Source organism: Zalophus californianus, chromosome 9 (genome assembly GCF_009762305.2).
Source record: "Zalophus californianus isolate mZalCal1 chromosome 9, mZalCal1.pri.v2, whole genome shotgun sequence".
NCBI lineage: Eukaryota > Metazoa > Chordata > Mammalia > Carnivora > Otariidae > Zalophus > Zalophus californianus.
In genome coordinates this window covers 102,700,661-102,721,409 of record NC_045603.1, presented here as the reverse complement: position 1 = coordinate 102,721,409, position 20,749 = coordinate 102,700,661, and the positions used below count along the sequence as shown (strand labels likewise).

The following is a 20,749-nucleotide window of genomic DNA, read 5'->3' as shown; positions in this document are numbered from 1 at the left end:
GGCATAAATCCAATCTCTGCTTCTGTCTTTACATAGCCTTGTCTAAGTCCCTGTTTTTTCTTCTGCCCCCACCCAGTTTTATTGAGAAATACTTGACATACATCCCTGTATAAGTTTAAGGCATACAGCATGGCATGATGGTTTGATTTATATACATTGGGAGATGACCACCACAATAGGCTCAGCTAACATCCATCCTTCCAATGCAGTCTGTCTTGGTCTCTGTGGTGCAGGGGGGTGCTTCAGTTTTACCCCATGTCTTATTCTTGAATAGTTGTTAGCTGTTCTTCTTGGGAGAGCGAATGAAGTCAGGAAAAACCTAGATCGCCATCTTGGTGATATCACTCCTCAGGAGGTTTTTAAAAGGGGAGACCTACAGCATTTAGAGCATGTGCAATGACCAGGTCAGGTTGTCATTATGGTGCCTTGGTTTGGGGAATGGACTGTGCTAGCTTGCAGTTTTATGTCTAAAGAGTGGGCCTGGCAGGTCATACCACCCCTCCCTCATAAACTAAACAACTCCTACTTGTCAGAAGGGCCAGCTCCATGCCAAGGTCCCCGCCCTGAAGGAGTTCACAGTCCAATGAGAGAACAGAAGAGTCATCAGAGGGAAGGTGTCATCAAAGGCCTTATGATGGAAATAACACCTTTGATGGAAGAAAGAGCTTATTGGGTAGATAGCAAGGAGGGGCACAGAGGACATTCCAAACAGTGGGGACAAGACGTTCAGTCACTACTCTACAAATATGTACCTGCCTCCAAAGCATCAGACTCCCTTGTTACCACTCCACAAAGGCACAGAGATCGGGAGGACCACCTGTAGCATTGGAAAGAGGTGGGGGATGGAGAGTAGCTAGAGGCCAGATCACAGAGCATCAGAGTCAGAATTCTTGTCCCAGTTCTAGAACTTGACTAGTCAGGTAGCCTTAAGAAAGTGGCTTCCCTCCTCTGGGGTTCATTTTGCTGGTCCTTAATGTGCAGCCTCAGCTGATGTCCTTAGGCAGCCATGGAATTTCTGTAAGATTACGCATGTGTAAACGTTCTGTCCTGTGCAAAGTAAATATTTGACACCCTCAGGGCACTTTGAGCCGCTAATTAATAACTGGAGTGTTTCTTACCTGGGGGCTTCGCTGTGGGTTCAGCCTGTCTGCATTCCCTGGGGCCCCTGCACCTGCTTCCTGCAGAGAGGACAGCTTCCAGCTGGATCCCAACCTCCTTGTCCACAGCCCGCCCTGGTTTCCTGAGTCTTGATTCCTGCCTCTCCTAGTCTTTTTGTTGACCCAGGTCCCGACTCCAATACTCTTTGACCTTGACAAAGATACTCCACAGGAAGGTCTGAGCCTCCTCCCCTGATAGGTTGTTTGTAGCAGATTAGAATTTGCCCCCCCCCGCCCAGTACCTACTGTGTCCCTTTGGCTGTTTTTCCCAGACATTTGTTTAGGCACCTCTCCATCTCTGGCAATTCTACATCTGCCCATGAATAAGAGTTAAAGACATGCAGGTAGGGCAGATGAGCATCTTCCAGCCAGACCTCAACTTCTCTCCACACCGCTAGAGCCCAGTGAACTGCATCCTCCTAGAGGTCTGAAGACCACTGCAGAATGCAGCACCCTGCAATCTTAGTCCTGTGCAGAGAGCACGGAAAGGCAACTGGCCAGTAGGGAAAGGGCCCTTGATGGGAGTTTGGGAAAGTTGTGCTCCACTTTCAGCACTGTCTAGTTGTGGGAACTTGGACAAGTCCCTTGCCTACTCTTGGTCTTCAGTTACCCCGTTTACAAAACGAGAGGGCTGGCCATAGGGCTGTCCTGTTACAGACAGACGTTTGCAGGGTTTGAAGTTGAATGTCTCTGGGCGGGGCTGCACTTCCCCGGGAGAAGCATTTCCCACCACTTTTACCACTGAAGGCATCTGAATTTGTGTTCTTTGCTGCTCCCCAATCCTGGCTCTTGGGAAAGGAGCCAACAGCCCCTGGCCTTTTTGGCACCATTATTTAAGAGGCAGAACCCTGCACCGGCTACCAAAGGGAATAGGTAAGTACAGAACAGATCAGGCTAGGTTACCTCACCTTTTGGAGGTCAACCTTGACCTAAGATGCAAACGGTGAAGTAGTCACTGGGTTTCCCAAGGCCCGTGGTCCTCATGGCAGCAAGAAATCTTTCATCCTTTTCTCCCACACTTACTAAGAGGCTGGCCTGGCTTCACAGGACCTGCTCAGAAGGACCCAGCACCACAGAGGGTCCCCACTTGGTTTGGTGCTCTGATGATGCCATCTTGAAATTCTCAATAATTTTGAACTTGGGACCCCACATGTCCATTCTGTCCTGGGCCCTGCAAGTTACTGTGGGTTACATTATACCCATTTGGCAACCTTTTATCATGTGTCTACCAGTCTCTCCCTTTAGGGTACTGGTTCCTAAGACAGACTCTGTGATCACCAGAGGAAGAACATTCTGAAAGATTTTTCTTACCCTCGAGGTCCAGCTGAGATGGCATTGAAGCCCATGAGGTCTCCTCTGACGTCCCCAGTGGATGCTCTCCTACTTTCCCACTTTGTCTTTATCTCACGTGGCACCCATCCGTCTCTACAGTTTATCACCAACTCCCTGTCGGAATGAGTCATCTCCACAGTATGCCCTCTGGGCTTTGACTAGCTCCCAACAGATGCTCAGTAAGTGTTTGCTGACTGACTGGAAAGCAAACAGAGCTATCTCCTCGGTACAGAGTACGGGGCACTGCACACAGTGGGTGCTCAATGTTGCTGACTCATCCATGGAGCAGGCCAGGTAGTTACACCCCATGGCCAGGCCTCTGTGAGTCTACACCGTGAGGCTAGAACCCACGAGCGGGACTGCCCAGTTACAGGGTCTCCTGGTGTGGAGGTGGGAGCAAATTATCCCCTACCCACCCCTGCTGTTCCAAAGTGCCCGCAGGTGCCATTGTATTAAGAACCCCAGACATTTGCAAAGCTCTTCAAAGTTGGCAAGCTACTTTCATAGACATTATCCTCAAACCGTCCTGTAAGTCAAGACAAACACTTCAATACCAATGATGTGGTTGTTTTAACATTTTTTTTCTTTTACTGTTCATTGTTCATTTTCTTTTGCTGTTCATCTACGTTCATTGAGGAAAAATAAAAAAACTCAGAGAACACAAAAAGGGAAAGAATACTAGAGATGACACTGTTCATATTTAGTCCATAGCTTCTCAGATTCACCTAAAAATAGGATAACACTAGCACTGTTTCGCAATCACGTGATTCCCATTTTTCACAGGTGGCTAACCGAGGCCCCGGGGCCCATAGTGATCGAGGGGCAGCGCTGAAGCCTGACTCCAGGGGTCCTCAGAGGCCAGTATCCATATCCTGGAACCCAGCTGTTGTTCCAACTCCAAAGGGGCCGGAGAGATTCATTGCCCCTATTTGATGGCTGTTAGGAAAGGAACCCCAGCAACAAAGTGATGAGGGGAAAAGACACCAAAACTGTCCCGCTGCCCCACAGTTCAGCAGGGGTGAGGCTGGGTGGCGCCTGGTGGCCCCAGAGCTCCTACCGCTGCAGAAGTGGACTTTGCCTTGCAGTAAACAGTCCCAGGGATGACCCGCGTCGGCTCTCGGGCAGGGGGCCCGGAGGGAGCAGGTGCCAAGTGGCAGGATGGAGCCCGTATACGACTGACCCCAGACAGCAACTGGATATCTCTTTGGTAGCCTTGACCAGCCCATGTCCTTTGTATTTTTAGAAAGGGAGCGAGGGCACAGTGGTGACCCAGCAACCCCCTCATTGCCCTGGGGCATTGCCCCGGGCTGTCGAAAGGGTCCTTCCAGGCTGGGTCTGGGCCCGCGGCTCAGGGCAGGGATAGCCTGCTTGCCTGCCGGCCTGCCTTTCCTCCCTCCTCCTTCTTTTCTTCTTCCTTCCTTCCCCAGCACACACCACCGGTCAGATACTGTGTCCGGCACCAGAGGAAAGGTTTCCTCAGAGATCCGGCCTTCCAAAGCTAGACAGGAGGCTTACAGAACAACACAGTGGTTAAGAGTTAGAGCTCTAGACTCAGACAGACCTGGGTTCAAATTTGGACTCTGTTCTCTCTAGCTGTGTGACCCCACGCACGTCACCTAGTCCCTCCGAGCCTGCGCTTCTCCCGTAAGGCTTCTACGAGAAGGGAGAAGATGCATAAAAACGCTCAGAAGAGTGACTGGGACACGGTGAGTTCTGAACAGATGCAGCTATTAAGAGAGAGGCTGCGAATCTGGAAAACTTCTGGAGTTTGGGCCGTTTAACACATTTAGCACCCACGGTGGATCTAGTTCTAGAGCATGTCGGGGGGGGCTGGGTGAGAACCGGCCTGGACCCACTGGACATTTTTGCTAAGGGTTTGGCAGAGTTTGGCAGAGGTTCATTCCTTCCACGTCTGTAGACTAGACAATGCTCTGGCTCCTCACAATTGGGGGAGGGGGTCCTCTCGTTCTACAAAGGAGGAAGCTGAGAAACAGGGAGGTTGCAGGACGGGCCCCAGGCCGCAGAGAGAAGAAATGGCAGCCAGGCTCAGTTCCGATCCAAGCTCAAGGCCAACCGTTTCCCCAGCTCCTGGCCCATGGCGTCAGAGCCGTCGCTCAGAGTGGGGTTGGGACGGTGAGAATGCGTGATTTTGCACCTCCCTTCCACATTCAGATCCTGAGGACGGAAGGGAGAGCCGGTGTGAGGCGCCAGGCGGGGTCTGCAGGGTCTGAGGGGCCTGGTGGCAGAGCGGGGCTCCGGGGGCTCGGGCTGCAGCTCTCCCCGGCGGGCTGGCAGGCCAGAAGTGAGGCCGCCACCTCTTTGGACTGGGTGACGCCGTCAGGGGGCAGTGACGCAGGGCTGGCGGACCCCTGATGGCAGATTCTACCCTGGCTGCGGTCCCTGGGACTCTGCGCCAGGGACTCCTGTCTATCCTGATCGCATCTGCCTCTGGGGCTGCAGTGAGTGTAACAGCATCATTCCCTGCCAGCAGCCAGTCTCATCTATGCCAGGACCCAGGCACTGCGACCGCAGGGACAGTAGACACACACACACAAGCACACACACACACACACACACACACACGTGTGCGCTAAAGCTGTAGGGAGGACGAAGGGGGTCAGGAGTCGACATGCCCATGTAAGGGGCTCCACAGAAGAGAGAAACCTGGGGAGCACAGCTCACCATGCTTCTGCCTCTCAAACCCCATCTGAATGAATATAGGGGTGACAAGTGCATCATTCGTTCATTCAGCCTGCCGGGCTCTGGGATACAGCAGTGAACAAGACAGAGTCCTCGTTCCCATGAGGTTGATCTGCTGGGGTGGGATTGAAAAGGTCTTTTGATCTCCTGGCTCCCCTCCCCCCCCCCCCCCCCCCCCCCCGCTTTATACACTTTATTCTCTGCTAAGCCTTGTCATTTTAGGGGATTAGAACAGGGATACGGGGAAGACAGGGATCTCTGCACATGGTAGGGACCGAAAACATGTTTGTTGAACTGAACTGAGTAGGAATCTTGGCAGGCTTTCCCGGCAGGCCTGGGTGGGGTGGGAAATGCACCACCTTCCCTTTTCCCACCTCGCTGTCAGATAGGATCTGCTTCATGAGGTCTCCTCACCTGGACTGTCGCCAGAGATTGTGGGCTCAGCTCTTACTGCTTCTTATTCTAATTACCTGAAATCCCAAGGAAATCATCCTCACCTTTGAGAAGCGTATCATCTAGTGGGGACAGGGGCGCCTGGGTGGCTCAGTCGTTAAGCGCCTGCCTTTGGCTCAGGTCATGATCCCAGGATCCTGGGATGGAGCTGCATGTCAGGCTCCCTCCTCAGTGGGGAGTCTGCTTCTCCCTCTCTCTCCTTCTCCCTCTGCCTCTCCCCCTGCTGTGTGCACTCTCTCTCAAATAAATACAATCTTTTAAAAAATGTATAATCTAGTGAGGACCTTAAAAACTCACACACACCGTCATGTGGAATGTTGATATTTTGCTTTATGATTCATGCCAATGCTTCCAGGGACTATATGGTGTCGTGGGTAAGCACCCAGGCTCCAGAGCCTGCCTGGGTTCAAATCCCAGCTCTAATACTTAACAGCTGGGTGAGCCCGGGCAAAGTTACTGGATCATTCCTAGTCTCGATTTTCTCCTCTGTAAAATAGGTGTTGTTAAAAGCATCCGGTCACAGAAACAATACAAAAGGGTCCAGCACTGAGCTCAGAGGACAGTAAGCACTAACCGTGGCAATTTGGTAGCATGGTGTAGACCAGTGGCCCTCCAGCTTGAGATCGCGGGAGAATCCCTTGAAAACACAGATTGCTGGGTTCTGCCCCCCACTTTCTGATTCAGTAAGTCTGGGCTGGACCCTGAGAATTTGCATTTCTCATAAGTTCCCAGGCGCTGCTGCTGCTTCCCGAGGGACCACCGTGAAAGAACCACCCGTATAGAAGAGAGGGTATCAGTTTAGGATTTTGACACTAGGACCATCCCGTTGTATACGGGGGCTTTGGGTAGATGATCTCGTAGAGCCTTGATGACTTCACCTATAAAACGGGACTGTTACCACACACTTCTGGGTTGGGGGGGGTGTCTGGCCTACAGCATTATCATTATTATTGTTCACACTTTAGCTCAATTTCTTGGCCCTTGAAAGACGAAGAGGCTTGCAGTGAGTGGAGATGGGTGGGGTAAGCCTGGGGAATGCTGTGGAGAGCCCCAAAGTCAACGTGGGGCCTAGAGCAAATGCCAGATGGGTCTGGAAGCCCCAGAGCAAAGTGCTAATTCAGAAAGTACTCTCGTTGAGGGCATTGGGAGAGAGCGCAGAAAAATTCTTTGGAAATTTCTATGTGGCAAAGCCATGATTAACTTTGGACTCTAACTGAGATGACAGTGTTTCCTGAAAGCCCCTGACAAGGTGACCTCTTCCAGGGTAGGTGGAAAATCCTTCCTAAGAAAGAGGAAACAGGTCCCATTGGGGTTCCTATCACAACCCCTATGCCTTCCTGTCCCTCCCTGCACACTCTCTTCCTTTTATATATAGCCCCCTTTTGTTAGAAAGCAGCCCTGTCACCTCCTGAACTCACAGAGGGATCAAAAGCACTTGGGCTCCTGGCCCCTGGCAGGTGGAGCTAACCCAGGGTTCCCAGAGCTATTTCCTGGAGTGGGGGGCCCTGGTGGACAACAGTAGTACTGCAGACCTTCCCGGTTGGGGTACGGGGGCTCTGCCCACGTGGCCGGTGTTCCTGCCCTAAAGCCGGGGTTTGCAGCCTGGGCCAAGGGCTGGAGCTTCTCACCAAGCCTGCACCCAAGGCTTGGAGATTTCTGGGTCAGCTGAGTAGTATTATTATTACCGGAAGAGCATGCAAGACACCCCACCCGAGGTGGTTTAGAGACTGTTGATTTTTAAGAGTGATATCCACTGCTCTTGGCACGGGGAAGCCCTCGGTCAGAGCGCCTGCCCCAGATGGAGGCCTCAGGGGTCTGGGCCTTCGCAGGTTTTGGCCTAAATATCTGTGGCAGCTTCCAATCTGAGTCATTCACTCCCTGAGGCTGGATACCAGCCAGGGGGAAAGGGCTATCCCTGATCAGGGGCTTTTCTTTTAAAGGCAGATTCACTGTCCAAACACTACTCCCTTCGCCCAGAAGTCCTCGTGTGTGAAATCTCACCCTCAAACAGCCCTTCTTTTTACCTTTTCAGAAAAAAACTCAGAAAAGAAGTTCAATGTTATCATCCTTTACTGTGCATTGAATGTGGGGCAAGTCACCGAGCTAGGCACTGAGGGGACCCAGGTATACTGAAGATGAAATCCCTACAGTAAAGTAGGTGGCTGGAGGAGCCATCTAGAGAGGTCTAAACAAAGCCTAGGCCAGTACAGAGCAGGGCAGCCTTTGCCCAGGGTCTGGGCAGAGCGTGCCCAGGGACAGGTTCTAGAAGGGAGGGGAGGCTTGGTGGGTGGAGAGGGCTTGGGAAAGAAAGGCCTTTCGTCCTAGAGCTGAGCCAGAGCAGGCCGGGAAGGGTGGGGTGTGTTCAGGGAACAGTGAGTAATCTGGTATGGCCCAGGGCTGCTGAGCATCACTACGCCTGGCACGGGCCGAGTGAGCGATCATAAGTAAAGGTTAGCTCTCTGCCCTCTCCTGGGGGTGGGAGGAGGAGCAGGGCACCGGGCTAGAGAGACGGGTAGACGGAAGCCAGCTGCGAGGGCCTGCCCCACTGGGTCCCAGCAGAGACCCCAGAGACCCAGCATAGGTGGGCTTGTCTGAGAATTTCCCTCCCTGACAGATGGGGCAGCTCGAAGGTGAGGCTCCCTGAGGTGAGGACAGAGGTGGCGGAGTGGGCAGAGAGGGGCATTTCAAAGACCCTAGAGGTGGCTGGGAAGACGAGTGATGCCTTCCTTCGAAATCTGGGCTGGGACAGGCCCTGAGTCACAACATATTTAAAACGCCTCTAGGCCCACAGGTGCAAGTATCATCCTGAGTGGGAGAGACTGCTCTCTCATCTCTCTGAATACTTTACAGTTTTCAAAGCCCACTCACCCACTTTATCTCATTGATCTTTTTAACAGCAGCTTTGTGCCAAACAGGGCAGACATTACTCCCATTCCACAGATGGAGAAGCTTCTACTTTGTTTTAACCATTGGCCTTGTTACAGTGAATATTTGTTTTTGTCTCAAATTTATTATTATTATTATTATTTTAAAGATTTTATTTATTTATTTGACAGAGAGAGACACAGCGAGAGAGGGAACACAAGCAGGGGGAGTGGGAGAGGGAGAAGCAGGCCTCCCACTGAGCAGGGAGCCCGATGCGGGGCTCGATCCCAGGACCCCGGGATCATGACCTGAGCCGAAGGCAGACGCTTAACAACTGAGCCACCCAGGCACCCCTCAAATTTGTTATTATTTGTTAGATAGTTCAAACATTTAAATGGTTTAAAATTCAAAAGGTATGGATACAAGTCTCTCTCTTAACCCTACCTTCTTCCCCCTTGCCTGGGTCACCTCTTGCCAGTTTGAACCCAAGCCTTTTTCTTCCCCCTTGCCTGGGTCACCTCTTGCCAGTTTGAACCCAAGCCTTTTGACCTTGAGGCTAGTACTCTTTCTGCCACATGGTACAGAGGCTCATGGACACTGCAGGCTCAGGAAAGCCTAAAGGCAAGTTTCACTTGCTAAGGGTGTTTTACCTCCTCTTAGCAAGGGTGCATATGTATCCTTGGGGACAAATTGTCTTCTTTCCTCTTAATCCACATCTTATAATTTTCCAGTCTAAACTCCTTGGGAAGCAGGAGGATGCCTTCAACTTCCGGGAGGTGGAGGAGTGGGGATTAACATTATAGGGTCTGGCACATAGAAAACTGGGATACGAACTGTGCCATGTGAACTTGCGCAAGTTGCTTGGACTCTCTGAGCGTCCAGTTTTTCAACTACAAAGATCATGCCCTCACCAATTTCCCAGGGTTCTTGTGAGGACTCAGTAAGATGACTCATGTCCCACGTTCAACCCTGTGCCAGGCGCGAGGTATGCACTCTGTCAGTGGGAACAGGGAACTGAGTTTGTGCACAATATGACAAACCCTAGGCGCCCTTTCAAACTTAATTCTGACAGAGGACTAGGGATCTCGGGAACCTAATTAAAGGCACATTGACATAGTAGGCCACCGCAATCCAAACATTTGAGCAAATCATTCTTCCTGGGCTGGGATCCACCCTTTCCCAAACCAGCCTTCCAAAGTTCTGGCTCATCCCCATCTGCTTTTCAGGAGAAGACTGGCCTTTCTGGATAGTCAGTCATTTTGAGACCAACAGAAGGGCCAATGGGCAAGGGCTCCTCTGGGCCTCTTTTGTCTGCAGCCTTGAGTACGAGCGGGTACACAGGAAGATGATACACACATATGGCTTTTCTCAGGGCTGACAGTAATGACTCACTGGAGGGTCACCAATGCCCTTGAGTTGCCTGGGGCAACGTGACTCACTGGATCTGCCTCTGGGCCTTGCTCCACAGCTGCCTGCCTCTGCCTCTCGCAGAACGTCCTCAACCCCTGAGACTCTCAGACAGGGGGCTTCCCCACTCCTACATCACTCTGTGTTCAGAGGGACCCAAGGAATCACGTATTCTCACCCTCCACATCTCACAGAGGAGAAAAGCGGCCCCGTGGTGGCGATCGGCTTGCTCATACTGCCAGCTTGTAGCAGACCCAAGATTTGAACCTGGGGCCCGGGTGCCCTCTGTTATACCCCCCTGGCTGCCACAAGGCCCTGCCTCTTGGCCTGCTCCTTCCCCGCAGGGCACTCCCTGCCGGACTCAGGCTCCCGGTCCTGAACACACCATGGCTTTGTGGTGGGACCGTTACTTACCCCTTTGAAATCTTGTTTCTATGAAAGGACAGAATGATCTCTTGGAGCCTGTGGTTCCCACTGACCATGATGTCAATTAACAATGTAAAAATGTGTTTACTTTTCTGTTAAAAGAGGCATCCCTTTCCCATCCAACTCCAGTTTTGTAAAGCAACAAAAGTATAGGTCATCAAGGATGAAGGGACACAGAATTGTCTGGCAGAACGATGGCGCAATCGGTGACTTCCAGGGATGGGATCCACACCAGCCTAGGGAGCTGCAACCTGGCAAGACAAGCAGGGTGACAGGGCAGTCTGAGTTGCGACAAGGAAGAGAGAAGAAATGATTGTGCTGGGGCAGGCCCAGGAGGCGGGCAAACCAGGAAATCTATGGAGTGGATCTGGGCTGTCCCCCAAGCCCCGCCATTCCATCCCACCCCAGTCAGCAAACCCATGCCCTCTCGGTGTCCAGAACCCCATGGTGCTCCAGCATGGGACTCTGGATCCACCCCCATCTGCCCCCACGCCCACCCCTGCTCCAACTTCCTACCAACCCCAATTCTCCTGGTGTTCAGGTGTCATCGGCTGGCCGGATTTTGATGTGTCGCCTTTTCCACAGGTATCCTCATTTTAAACAGGGACTCTGGCATCTCTGGTCCCGCCTGTCCTCAAGTACAGGCGGAGGGGTTGAATGGGGTGGGATGGAATAAGACAGAAGATTCTGAGAGGGTCATTGAAAGACAGATCCCAGCCTGAAGGAAAACATAAGAGCTTGGAGTTCTCTTTCCTCTGGGGAGAAACAAAGACGGAATGAGTTCCGTCTCCCCATAGCCTCCCCCGGCTCCAGAGAAGGGATTTTCCTCTTCTGCCATAGATGTGGAAACTGAGGCCCAAAGTGCCAAGCGCGGAGGCAGAACCGGGCTCAAAGGCTGAGAGTGCTAACCCCCAGGCCCTGCTCTGAGGAGCCAGATGAAAGGGACCAGGAGCTGGGGCGAGGGCGTGTGGGTTGGAGGGAGGGGAGGCTCGGACAGACCGGCCTTGCAGGCTGCAGCAAGGGGCCAGGGGCCGCCCCTGGCCAAGGCCAGAGGAGGGAACAGGCAAGAGCCAGGGATTCCCAAGTCCCAAGAAATGTAAATGACTCACGCTGGGTGGCTCTGCAGGCCGGCCCAGCCCACATTCCCGGGCCTTTGTTCCCAGCCAGCCTGGGCCCGGCCTTAAAGGGCCAGCTCCTAGGGCACCAGGCAGGCCACCCGGCGCCACCCCCACCCTCCTCTTTAATCCTGACCCTTCGCGGGGTTGCTCCTGGATGCTCCTGGACTCCGGGCTGTGGGTAAAAAGGGTGCCAACCCGCAGGATTTAGGGGTTCATCCAGTTGAATCCTCAAGCTGTAAGGGAGGGCCGTCAGGTCATTTCATCCATTCCTCTGCCTCTGCCCCTAAACTGGCCAAGAAGGATTAAGAAAATCCTTGCCCTGCTTTTAAAAGATGTTACCACGAGGGGACCCTTTTCAAAGCAACTTCTTCCTGAGTCTCAAAGCATCTCCCCTCTAACACCAGCCCCCAGGCTGCAGTGTGGGCTAGAGGCCCCTCTCCCCCCGGGGGGGGGGTAGGGGGAAGCGGGCAGGGGGTGTCCCTGTTATCGCCCCACCCCACCCCACCCCACCCCGGGCCCTGTCAGTATTGGTTTTTCCTTGAGCTCTCGACGCATGTGTTTGCTGGGCTTGGGGTTGGCCTAGCCAGACTGGCGAACCCGGCTCCCCGTGCCTGGCCTCCGAGGGGTCCGGTTCCGGGCCAGTCCGGTCTTGCCCGCGGATTCCTCAGAGGGAAACACCGTCCCGGTGCCAGCACCTCCGGGCTGCCCCCAGGAACTTCTTTGGACCTCGTACGCCACCATGTGGACACTCTGGGGATCGGGAGCCCTCTGCGGCTTGGAGGGGGCACCCTGCAGCTGTGCCCACTGCCACCCAACCAGACACTGAAAAAGCATCCTTAGCTAGAAAGTAGCACCGAATTAGCACAAATCAAAATAAGAGCAGGCCCTAGGTTAGAGAGGAAAAGACAGGCTTGCACCCTCTTCTGCTCACTGTGATTCATACATCCTCTATGAAACAAGGGCTTTCTTAGAGCCATTTAACAACAGAAGCCTAGCAGCTCTGTTAAAACTTAGAGCACCATTTTTTGTTAAAACTTGGGAAGATCTTTGTGTCCCCAAGTAAACCACCCCCTCTATCCCCCAGCCCCTCACACACTTTTTGGGCAATGCTCAGAACACAACACTAGAGCCTTGGGTTTCAGGTTTGGTCCACTGTTCATAGGCAGATTTTAAAAGAAGGGGTCTCCTTTGATGCTTATGCAGTAATTTCAAAGTTTCTCAGATCTTGAACTGAGAGCCGGCTTTGGAGGGAGCAGAAAGTGCCATGCCTGTAGCTACTGGGCAAAGTGGGGGGCGGGATAAGGAGAGGAGGGGTGGGTATGGCCGACAGGAAAATCCATGGGCTGGGAAGTCTGCTCACAGTCGTCCCCCACTCAGAAGCACTTTGAACCGTGGTGAAGCCTGGGGGCTGCTCCACAGACTCTATCACTTAATAAGTGTCCCTTGTACCCAGGACAAACCTGTACCAAATGGGCTAGAACCACAGGCTGTGGTTTTGGGGCCTTTGTCGGGCACCGGCATTCGCATCCCTGGCCCTAATCAACCAGGCCAGCGGGCTCCAGATAAACCCAGCATCCAGAAGGAGCTTCCAGAACCCTCTGGGACTGCCCCATCCACTCAACCATCCATCCATCCATCCACCCCCCCACCCCACCCCCACCCCCGCCACTCAATAGATAACCTCTGTGGTCATCTGCGGGGTCAGTTTCCCTACCTCCAGGCTGTGACATCTTTCAAAACTCCCCCTTCCTCTCCTTTCTCGCTTGCTCGGGTTCAGTCCCTTGTCATCCCAACCCCAAATCAGACCATAATCTTTCAACGGGTCTCCCTGCTTCTGGGCCCTCCTGGGCCAATCCATCCTGAGTACCACTCCTAAATTAATCTTCCGACAACATACCCAAGTTCTCTTGAGTGACTGCAGATTGCCTGCAGCATCTGGTCTAAATTTCTGCACCCAACCCAGAGGCCCACTCCATGTGTTCTGTATCGTCACTCCATCTTTCAGAGTTGGTGACTGCTTGAGAATACGAGCTTTGTTTTATTTTTCAAAATCAAATCAAATGTAAATTACATGTCAATAAATCCTAGCCAAATAATAATTTAAAAAAAACAAATTAAATGAGGTGCTTTTCACTAGTACACATTGCTGTATGCATCCATACACGCATCCAGACATGCATTGTGATGAGCACGGCTGTGGTCTCAGTGCCCTTGGCCACGGGGTTGAGTGGGATCCAAACACAGCTCCTGACCCATTTACTAAGCCATGCACCCCGCCTTGGGGCCTCATCATTTTGGGAGAAGAGATGCCTTTCCCATTCCACCCAAGCCTCGAAGCTCCTCCTATTGTCTTTGAGATGCTTTCCTCACAGAGGAAAATCGACAGGCCTGAGGCCAGGCCTGGCTCAGGCAAAATAGAGAATGAAATGAGGGTGGTACCTCTTATAAGCAGCTGACAACTCCTCCCCACCGCCCCCTACCCTTCTTCAGATAGATGTGGGAGACTGTAGGGAAACATAAATGACAACATACCATCGTTTCAAAGTTCAAAGGTCCGTAAGGGCTTTCTAGTCCAACTCTTTTCTTTCGGGCCATAAAACTGAGGAGGGTGTTACTTGCCCTCAGTTCCTCACCCAGTTAAGGGAAAGCTCGAAAAGCTCTCTCCTCTTTCCAGTCTCGACTGCTTCCCTTCAGGAGCCTCCTAGGTCAGCCTGCGCTTTCTCTATTACAGCCTGGGAACCCCAGCTCCGGGAGGAGCCAGCCCATCAACCTGAACCACTATGCCACTAAGAAAAGCGTGGCAGAGAGCATGCTGGATGTGGCCCTCTTCATGTCCAACGCCACGCGTCTGAAAGCAGTGCTGGAGCAGGGACCATCCTCCCATTACTACACCACCCTCGTCACCCTCATCAGCATCTCTCTGCTCCTGCAGGTGGTCATCGGAATCCTCCTCGTGGTCATCGGTGAGGACCCTAGGCCCGGAGTGGGCCTCAGTGGCCCCTGGTGGAAAGAAAAGCCCCGACTGCTTCCCTGAGCCCCAACCCCCTGCTTTTGCCCATGCCAACTTCTCAACCGTCTGCTAACCTGGTGGTAGCCCTCCGCACCTACAAATGCCCAGCTAACAACAACTACATAGTGAGAGCAGGCTCCCTGTCCTACCTCCTGGTCTCCCACATAGTGGTCCCTCCACGATACCTGCTGAATGACTCTCTTCACTTACTTGTAGCAGAGGTCCTTATGGCCTTTTGTGTGAGCATGTATCCCCACTCTTAAGACCTGGTATAAATGCCCAAATCCCGATTTCTTGATGTACAGTGTGGATGCCGGCACACTGGTCAGCGAGGGAGAAGGCTCAGCCCGATGCCTACCACCTCCCTTGCCTTCTGCCACACGGGGCTCCGAGGTGCACGAGGGAGGTTTTGGGCTGTGGCCCCGCGCTGAGCCTTCACCCCCCTCCCCCACTCGTCCACAGCACGGCTGAACCTCAATGAGGTGAGAAAGCAGTGGCAGCTGAACCAGCTCAACAATGCTGCCACCACCCTGGTCCTCATCACGGTCGTCATCAACGTCTTCATTACAGCCTTCGGGGCACACAAGACGGGCTTCCTGGCTGCCAGGACCTCAAGGAATCCTCTCTGAACACAGCCTGGGACCCAGGTGAGGGAGGAAGGGAGGCCCCCGGGGCCAAAGGCTCCAAGGGACCCTTCTCCCAGCTCTGGGGGTTTGGGGTAGGAGCAAGATCTTTGCAAGTAACAGGGACAAGACAGATCTGAGGCAAGGAGGGGGTCTGAGAGAAGAGCTTGGATCCGGGCCCGGGAAGGCCCCTCCTGCTGCTAACGGGGGACTCTTCCTCAGCAGTCAGGCTGGGGTTCTATAGCTTGGGATGGGTGGGAGGCAGTGTGGTTAGTGCTTGGCTCTGCCCCTCTGGCAAAAGGAAAGATGCAGTATGGGATACCTCCCTGGCACTGCCCAGCAGTCCTTGCTACTCACACTGCAGTCCATGGACCAGCAGCAACACCAACTGGAAGGTTGCAGGAAACATGGGCTCTCCAGCCCCACTTCAGATCTCCTGAATGGGGACCTGCATTTGAAAAAGGTTGCTAGGGGAACTGTGTGCACAGTAAAAGTCTGAGGACCGCTGGTCTGGCCTGCCCTCCTCACCGTCTCTTCTCTGCTTCCCCTACAGGTCCCAGGTCTGGAACAGCTTCCGCCTCTTTCCTCCCCGCTCTGCTAGGCTGATGGACACTTTCCACAGCCCCTGGGAGAGCTCCGAGAAGGGCAAAGGAGATGCCCTTGCTCCCTACCCAGAGCATCTGAATGAAGACGTGCAATTTTACTAGTCTAAATGAATCCCATCTTGGTCTGGAGTCCTGAGCTCAGACTGGGGTACTGCCAACCTTGCTTTCTGGTAGCATCTCCCGCACCTTAAGGCATGTCTACCTAAGGCCAAGCCTGCCCAGCTTCAGAACTTCTTAATCCACCTCATTCCTTCCCTCTGACCTATCCATTCCCTCGGCTCCAGGCCTCAGTTTTCCCTTTTTGTAAAATGGAATGATCTCTATCTATAAAGTTTTCTGCAAATCCACTATGAGTCAATATTTATGCATCCGGGCTGCACTCTGGATGCCCTCTCCAGCTGTGTTCTGGAAAAGGCTTGACTGCCTCTCCTCTAGGTCCTGCTCTGAGTCAACTTTCTTGGCTCCATATGCCTTGAGCTAATTACCATCTGCTACATCAATGGCAGATTAGTCAATTCTGGATTGATCCATGTATATGCACAATCCTTTTTGAGAACCTGTCATAAACCTATCCTAGCTTTCAAATTAGCACCTTCCCTTAGGCATGTGTAAGGCATACAAACTCATTTTGATCTTTGCCTTGGCCAAATAGAACGAGGAAGATAAATTTGTACCTGTAAAGCATCAACCGGGCATCCCTAGCTCTAACAGAAATGATTTTTAGATTGTCTGCTACTTTACCACTGCTCCCCAAACTATCCTGGCACTGCGTCTAGCTTTCTTCCCCCAGCGCTTCCATCAACCCTTCTCTACTGGAACCACCAATCTGCACTAACCTGCTGAGCAGAAAATGCCCGTCTGCTCTCAGACGGTGAACTCCTTAGGTATCTCCCCACAGGGCAGGCACCAAATGAATGGTAAATGGTGGAGGGTGGTGTGGGAGGGTCCTTGGCACATCCATCAGAGGCCTGACAACTGAGGGACAGAGATGCGAAACCTAGGTCCTCAGCCCACCCCTCTCCCATCTTTATGGGAGATGAGGAAAACACATGAGCCACTTTGTTTTCTAAGAAGATGCTGTATTTAATGATTTCCCTCCCCCCCCCGACACATTTCCCTACAGGGTAGGGTCCATACTAGGCACTCCCCCTTAAGGCAGATGGTGTGGAAGTTTAACAAACGAAGGCAGGCACTGGCCAGGGTCAGAGGAGCCATGAGCAGGGCAGGGTAGGCTGGGTTGGCTCCTGTCATTAAGAGGATAGAGGTGGCAGAGCTGTTTGGGTTGGCTTGGGCCTACCAGTACCACGGCCAAGGGTGACAGTGGCCCCAGAAAGCAAGCCAGCACCCCAGCCAGCCAACTGTAGCTCTCACCTATTCCCTACAGCCCTTTCCCAAAGGTGGTAGGCCTGAGCAAGGGCCCAAGGGGCAGGTATGGAATCCAGAAGCCACAGCCCATTAACTGGAAAGTCTTTGCCCTTCCTGATTTCTTAAGAGTGGAGCAAGGGTTCTCTTCAACCCCCAGAAGGTTCTCAATGGGCTCCATTCTCCTAAATGCCAAGCGTGTGCTCTTGGCGTATGCAGGGCCCACTGGGTAGACGCTGAAGCTCCAAATGCTGTGACTTGGACTCTATCACAGCATGGAGACTGGGCTCAGGGGACTGGCCTCCCAGGCCCTGCCGCACCCCCGTGAGTGCTTCCTCACAGCGGGGAGCCCCGTGCTCCCCTCCTTCGCTGGATGCTGGAGCGCCAGAGCCAACGTCCAATGCACCATTGGTCAATTCAGCAGCGGCGGCGTAAAGATCCCCGGCCCCAAAGGCACCTGGGGATTTTTAGTGCAAGATTAAGTGCGCGATCATCAGGTGTCAGGGAGGGTGGCCAGAGACTACAAGGGCAAGGGCTATCTTCCCTGAAATGGCTCCACTTTCCAGTTCCTCCTGGACCCACTCCCCTCCAATTGGGGAAGAAATCTCAGGGTGATGCCCTTACCTACCCAAACCCACGGCCCTGCCCCTTCCCACCCTGTTCCTTATTCCTCTGTCTTGTCTACACCCCTTCCTCTTCCGGGCAGGATGGGGCTGGGGATCTCCCTGCAGGAGGCCAAGTCTGTGGGACAGCGGGGCTGTGAGGCCTTAAGTTTCCACTTCCCTTTCCTCCCTTCCTGCTGGATGGCAACCGCTGTTCCCGTCTAAGCCCAAGGCTTTCTTACATCTCCATCCTCTTTCCTCTCTGCTTCATGTTCTCCCCCAAGGCTTTAGCCTACAGGTGGGCCGGGCCGGGGGCTTGCCCTCCCTCCTCCTCCACCATGCCCGTCCTGCACCGCCTCTACGCCAGTCACTGGGGGATGACGAGCCCACTGCCCGCCCGCGGGGGCATTGTGAAGATGACGCCAGTCTGTACTTCCGGTCAGGCTGGAGTTAGCACCGCCGGCTGTTCAGTGGCTCCCTGGGAGAGATACACGTGTCTCTGGAAGGCACGGGCTGGGAATAAAGCTGAGAACGGATCCATGCGGTGCCAGCTCCTCTGGTTATAAATCAGCTGCCGGGTCAAGGACCGAGGGACACGTAGCACTACACAGGAGCAGGTCTGAGGTACGTAGATGGGGACATGCCCTAACTGCATGACTCCATTCTCATCCTCATGACTCTCACAGTCAAGGCTGGGTCTGGACTGGTACAGTTTTGGTTTTCTGTTAGAAAAATAAAAACCCCAATAAAATATGTCCAAGAGAAGGGTTTCCAGGTCGTGGTCACTACTCCCCGGAAGGAGCTGGAGGGGATGCTGAATGCACCTCACAGATAGGTCGGGAGCATGCAAACAGGTCTTTCCTTCCTTGAGTGAACTGTGCCACCTTTGCCAGGAGCCGGTCCATCTCTGTCAACTGAGTGAACGGCCCCTCCCGGTCGTCCCTCTCCCAAGGTCCTCCCTTCAGCGGCCCCCAGAGTAGAGAGAGGGGACTTGGCAGCCATCTGTGTGAGGCGACAGCTCTGGGTGGAGTGATGCCGTTCGCTTTGAGGCCTCTCGGGGCCCAGCCATGGCTTCTCCCCGCCACCGCCTGCTCCTCCTCAGCGGCGAGCAGGGGCACTGGGAAGCCAGTGCAAGTCAGGGAGCGGGAAGCGGTCAGTCCAGCGGGCCGCCCCTCGGGATCACGGCATCTTCATCTGACGGCGGTTCCACATGCCTCGCTTGGAATGGAAGTGATGGAAGAAATTCCTGAGGGAGAGCCGTTCCACTTCCAGGCCCGCTTGGAGGATCCTGCATGGGGGAGGGGGAGGGTAAGTAACAGAAGCATAAGAGGCAACTGGGGACCCCACCTCCCACGTCTACGTCACCCCCCGTCTTCCTCTGTTTACCCCCATGGAGCACGGGAGGAGGCCACGGCGCACGGAACGTGGGCTTCGGAGCCAGCCAGCCTGGGTTTGAATCCCAGCCCTATACCGTGTAACGCATGTCACCTTTCAGAGCCTCAGTCGGCCAGTCTTTAGAGAGAGGAGAACAATACGCAGTTGACCCTGGTCCTTTCTTCCTTCGATGTCTTTCTCCCTTTCTCTCTTCTGCCCCGTCTCCTTCAACCCCAATCTCAAGTTATCGCCCTCTTTCCCTCCCCTTCTCTTGGCAACAAATTTCTTTCTTCTGTAACTTTTACTTATTAAAAAAGCTCTACCCCCAAATGTGGGGCTCGAACTCACGACCCCGAGATCAAGAGCTGCATGCTCTCTCAACTGAGCCAGCCAGGAGCCCCTCGTGGCAGCAAATTTCTTTTTTAAAAAAAGTAAATTTCTTGGGGCGCTGGGTGGCTCAGTTGGTTAAGCGGCTGCCTTCGGCTCAGGTCATGATCCTGGAGTCCCGGGATCGAGTCCCACATCGGGCTCCCTGCTCGGCAGGGAGTCTGCTTCTCCCTCTGACCCTCTTCCCTCTCGTGCTCTCTATCTCTCATTCTCTCTCTCTCAAATAAATAAATAAAATCTTTAAAAAAAAAAAAAGTAAATTTCTTGAAAGAGGAATCTTGTACCAACAGCTCCGGCTCCCTCACCACCCTCCCTCACCACCACCACCTCCCGGCCTGCCCACTCCTGCCTCAACACCCTCACCCACCGCTTGCCAAGTCTGTGGCCTGTCCTGGGTTCTCCTCTCTCCTTCTTCCCAGGGACTATTTCCTGCTCCTTGAAACTCCCTTCTCCTGGGCTTCCAGGGCCCCAGGACCTCCTGGATATCTTATTGCTCTTTAATGACCCCCACACTGTCTCTTTTGCTGCCCCCAAGTCTTTCCTGACCCTTTATCTGTCTCTGTTGTCCATGCCCCAGCCTCAGCTTCCCTGCCAGGCAGCGGTGCAGGGGTGGAAGGCTCTGATCTGGGAGAACGCAGCCGTATATCGTATTCTCCATGGCACCGGGCTTGCGCTGAGAGCATCAGCACTTACATGCGTACAGTCACTGGCTTTTGCTTTACCCTGACAGCCCACCATGCACTCTGCTCTCCAGGCCAACCCTGTGACATAGGCGGAGGCAAGATCATCCCCCTTCTAATAAACGCACAAACTGCATTTCAGCCAGGCGAGTAATATGACCCCCCTGTGAGTGGCAGGGCTTCCTCTGAGTCCAGTGGTCAGCAATCTGCTGCCCCGCAGGCCCGGCCTCGGCTGGTCTAGCCCTGCTCTCACCCCGTCGCCCCTCTCAGACGCCCTCCTCCCCGAGTCACCTGTCCAGCAGCTCCCAGTCTTCCCCGCCCCAGCGGTCTCGGAACTCCTTGGTGTTCATGCCGCCGATTCTGTCCAGGTCCGACTTGTAGATGCCGAGCAGTCCAAACCCATTCACCTCCCAGTAGCCTGTGGCCAAACAAGAAGCCCCCATGAGATGAGCCAGGGGCCAGGAGGAAGCAACGAAGGCTGCTAGGCTGCATTCCCAGAGCCTTCTCTGAAAGACAGGGGACGGGGTGCCTGATGCTGAAAACTGTCTCATGTGAACAAGTCCCTGCCTGTTCTGGGTGGAAGCCCCCCCCCCCCCCGCACTCAGGTCAGGGTCTGATGGAAGCTGCGATCCTACCAGGAGGGGACTA

The 20,749-nt window shown here is 53.7% G+C and overlaps 2 protein-coding genes across 6 annotated transcripts in view; one reads left to right on the top strand and one right to left on the bottom strand.

The window, feature by feature from the left end:
* The window catches only part of NINJ2 (ninjurin 2), a 76,670-nt gene extending 60,627 nt beyond the window's left edge, over nucleotides 1-16,043 (top strand). For 2 of the 4 annotated variants that reach the window (XM_027593861.1, XM_027593862.1), the window contains exons 2-4: nucleotides 14,190-14,421; nucleotides 14,931-15,115; nucleotides 15,645-16,043. In XM_027593861.1, the coding sequence (XP_027449662.1) occupies nucleotides 14,190-14,421; nucleotides 14,931-15,097 (399 nt within the window). In that variant the 3' untranslated portion in view covers nucleotides 15,098-15,115; nucleotides 15,645-16,043. Of the gene's footprint in view, nucleotides 1-4,082; nucleotides 4,196-10,903; nucleotides 10,926-14,189; nucleotides 14,422-14,930; nucleotides 15,116-15,644 lie in introns of those variants that run through there. The other 2 variants (XM_027593863.1, XM_027593864.1) reach the window with 2 other exon arrangements.
* Nucleotides 16,044-16,665: 622 nt separating this feature from the next.
* The window catches only part of B4GALNT3 (beta-1,4-N-acetyl-galactosaminyltransferase 3), a 96,521-nt gene continuing 92,437 nt past the window's right edge, over nucleotides 16,666-20,749 (bottom strand). For both annotated transcript variants that reach the window (XM_035721961.1, XM_035721962.1), the window contains exons 19-20: nucleotides 20,393-20,519; nucleotides 16,666-18,948 (exon numbers count right to left, since the gene is read on the bottom strand). In XM_035721961.1, coding sequence (XP_035577854.1) covers nucleotides 18,840-18,948; nucleotides 20,393-20,519 — 236 coding nt within the window. In that variant the 3' untranslated portion in view covers nucleotides 16,666-18,839. The remainder of the gene's footprint in view (nucleotides 18,949-20,392; nucleotides 20,520-20,749) is intronic.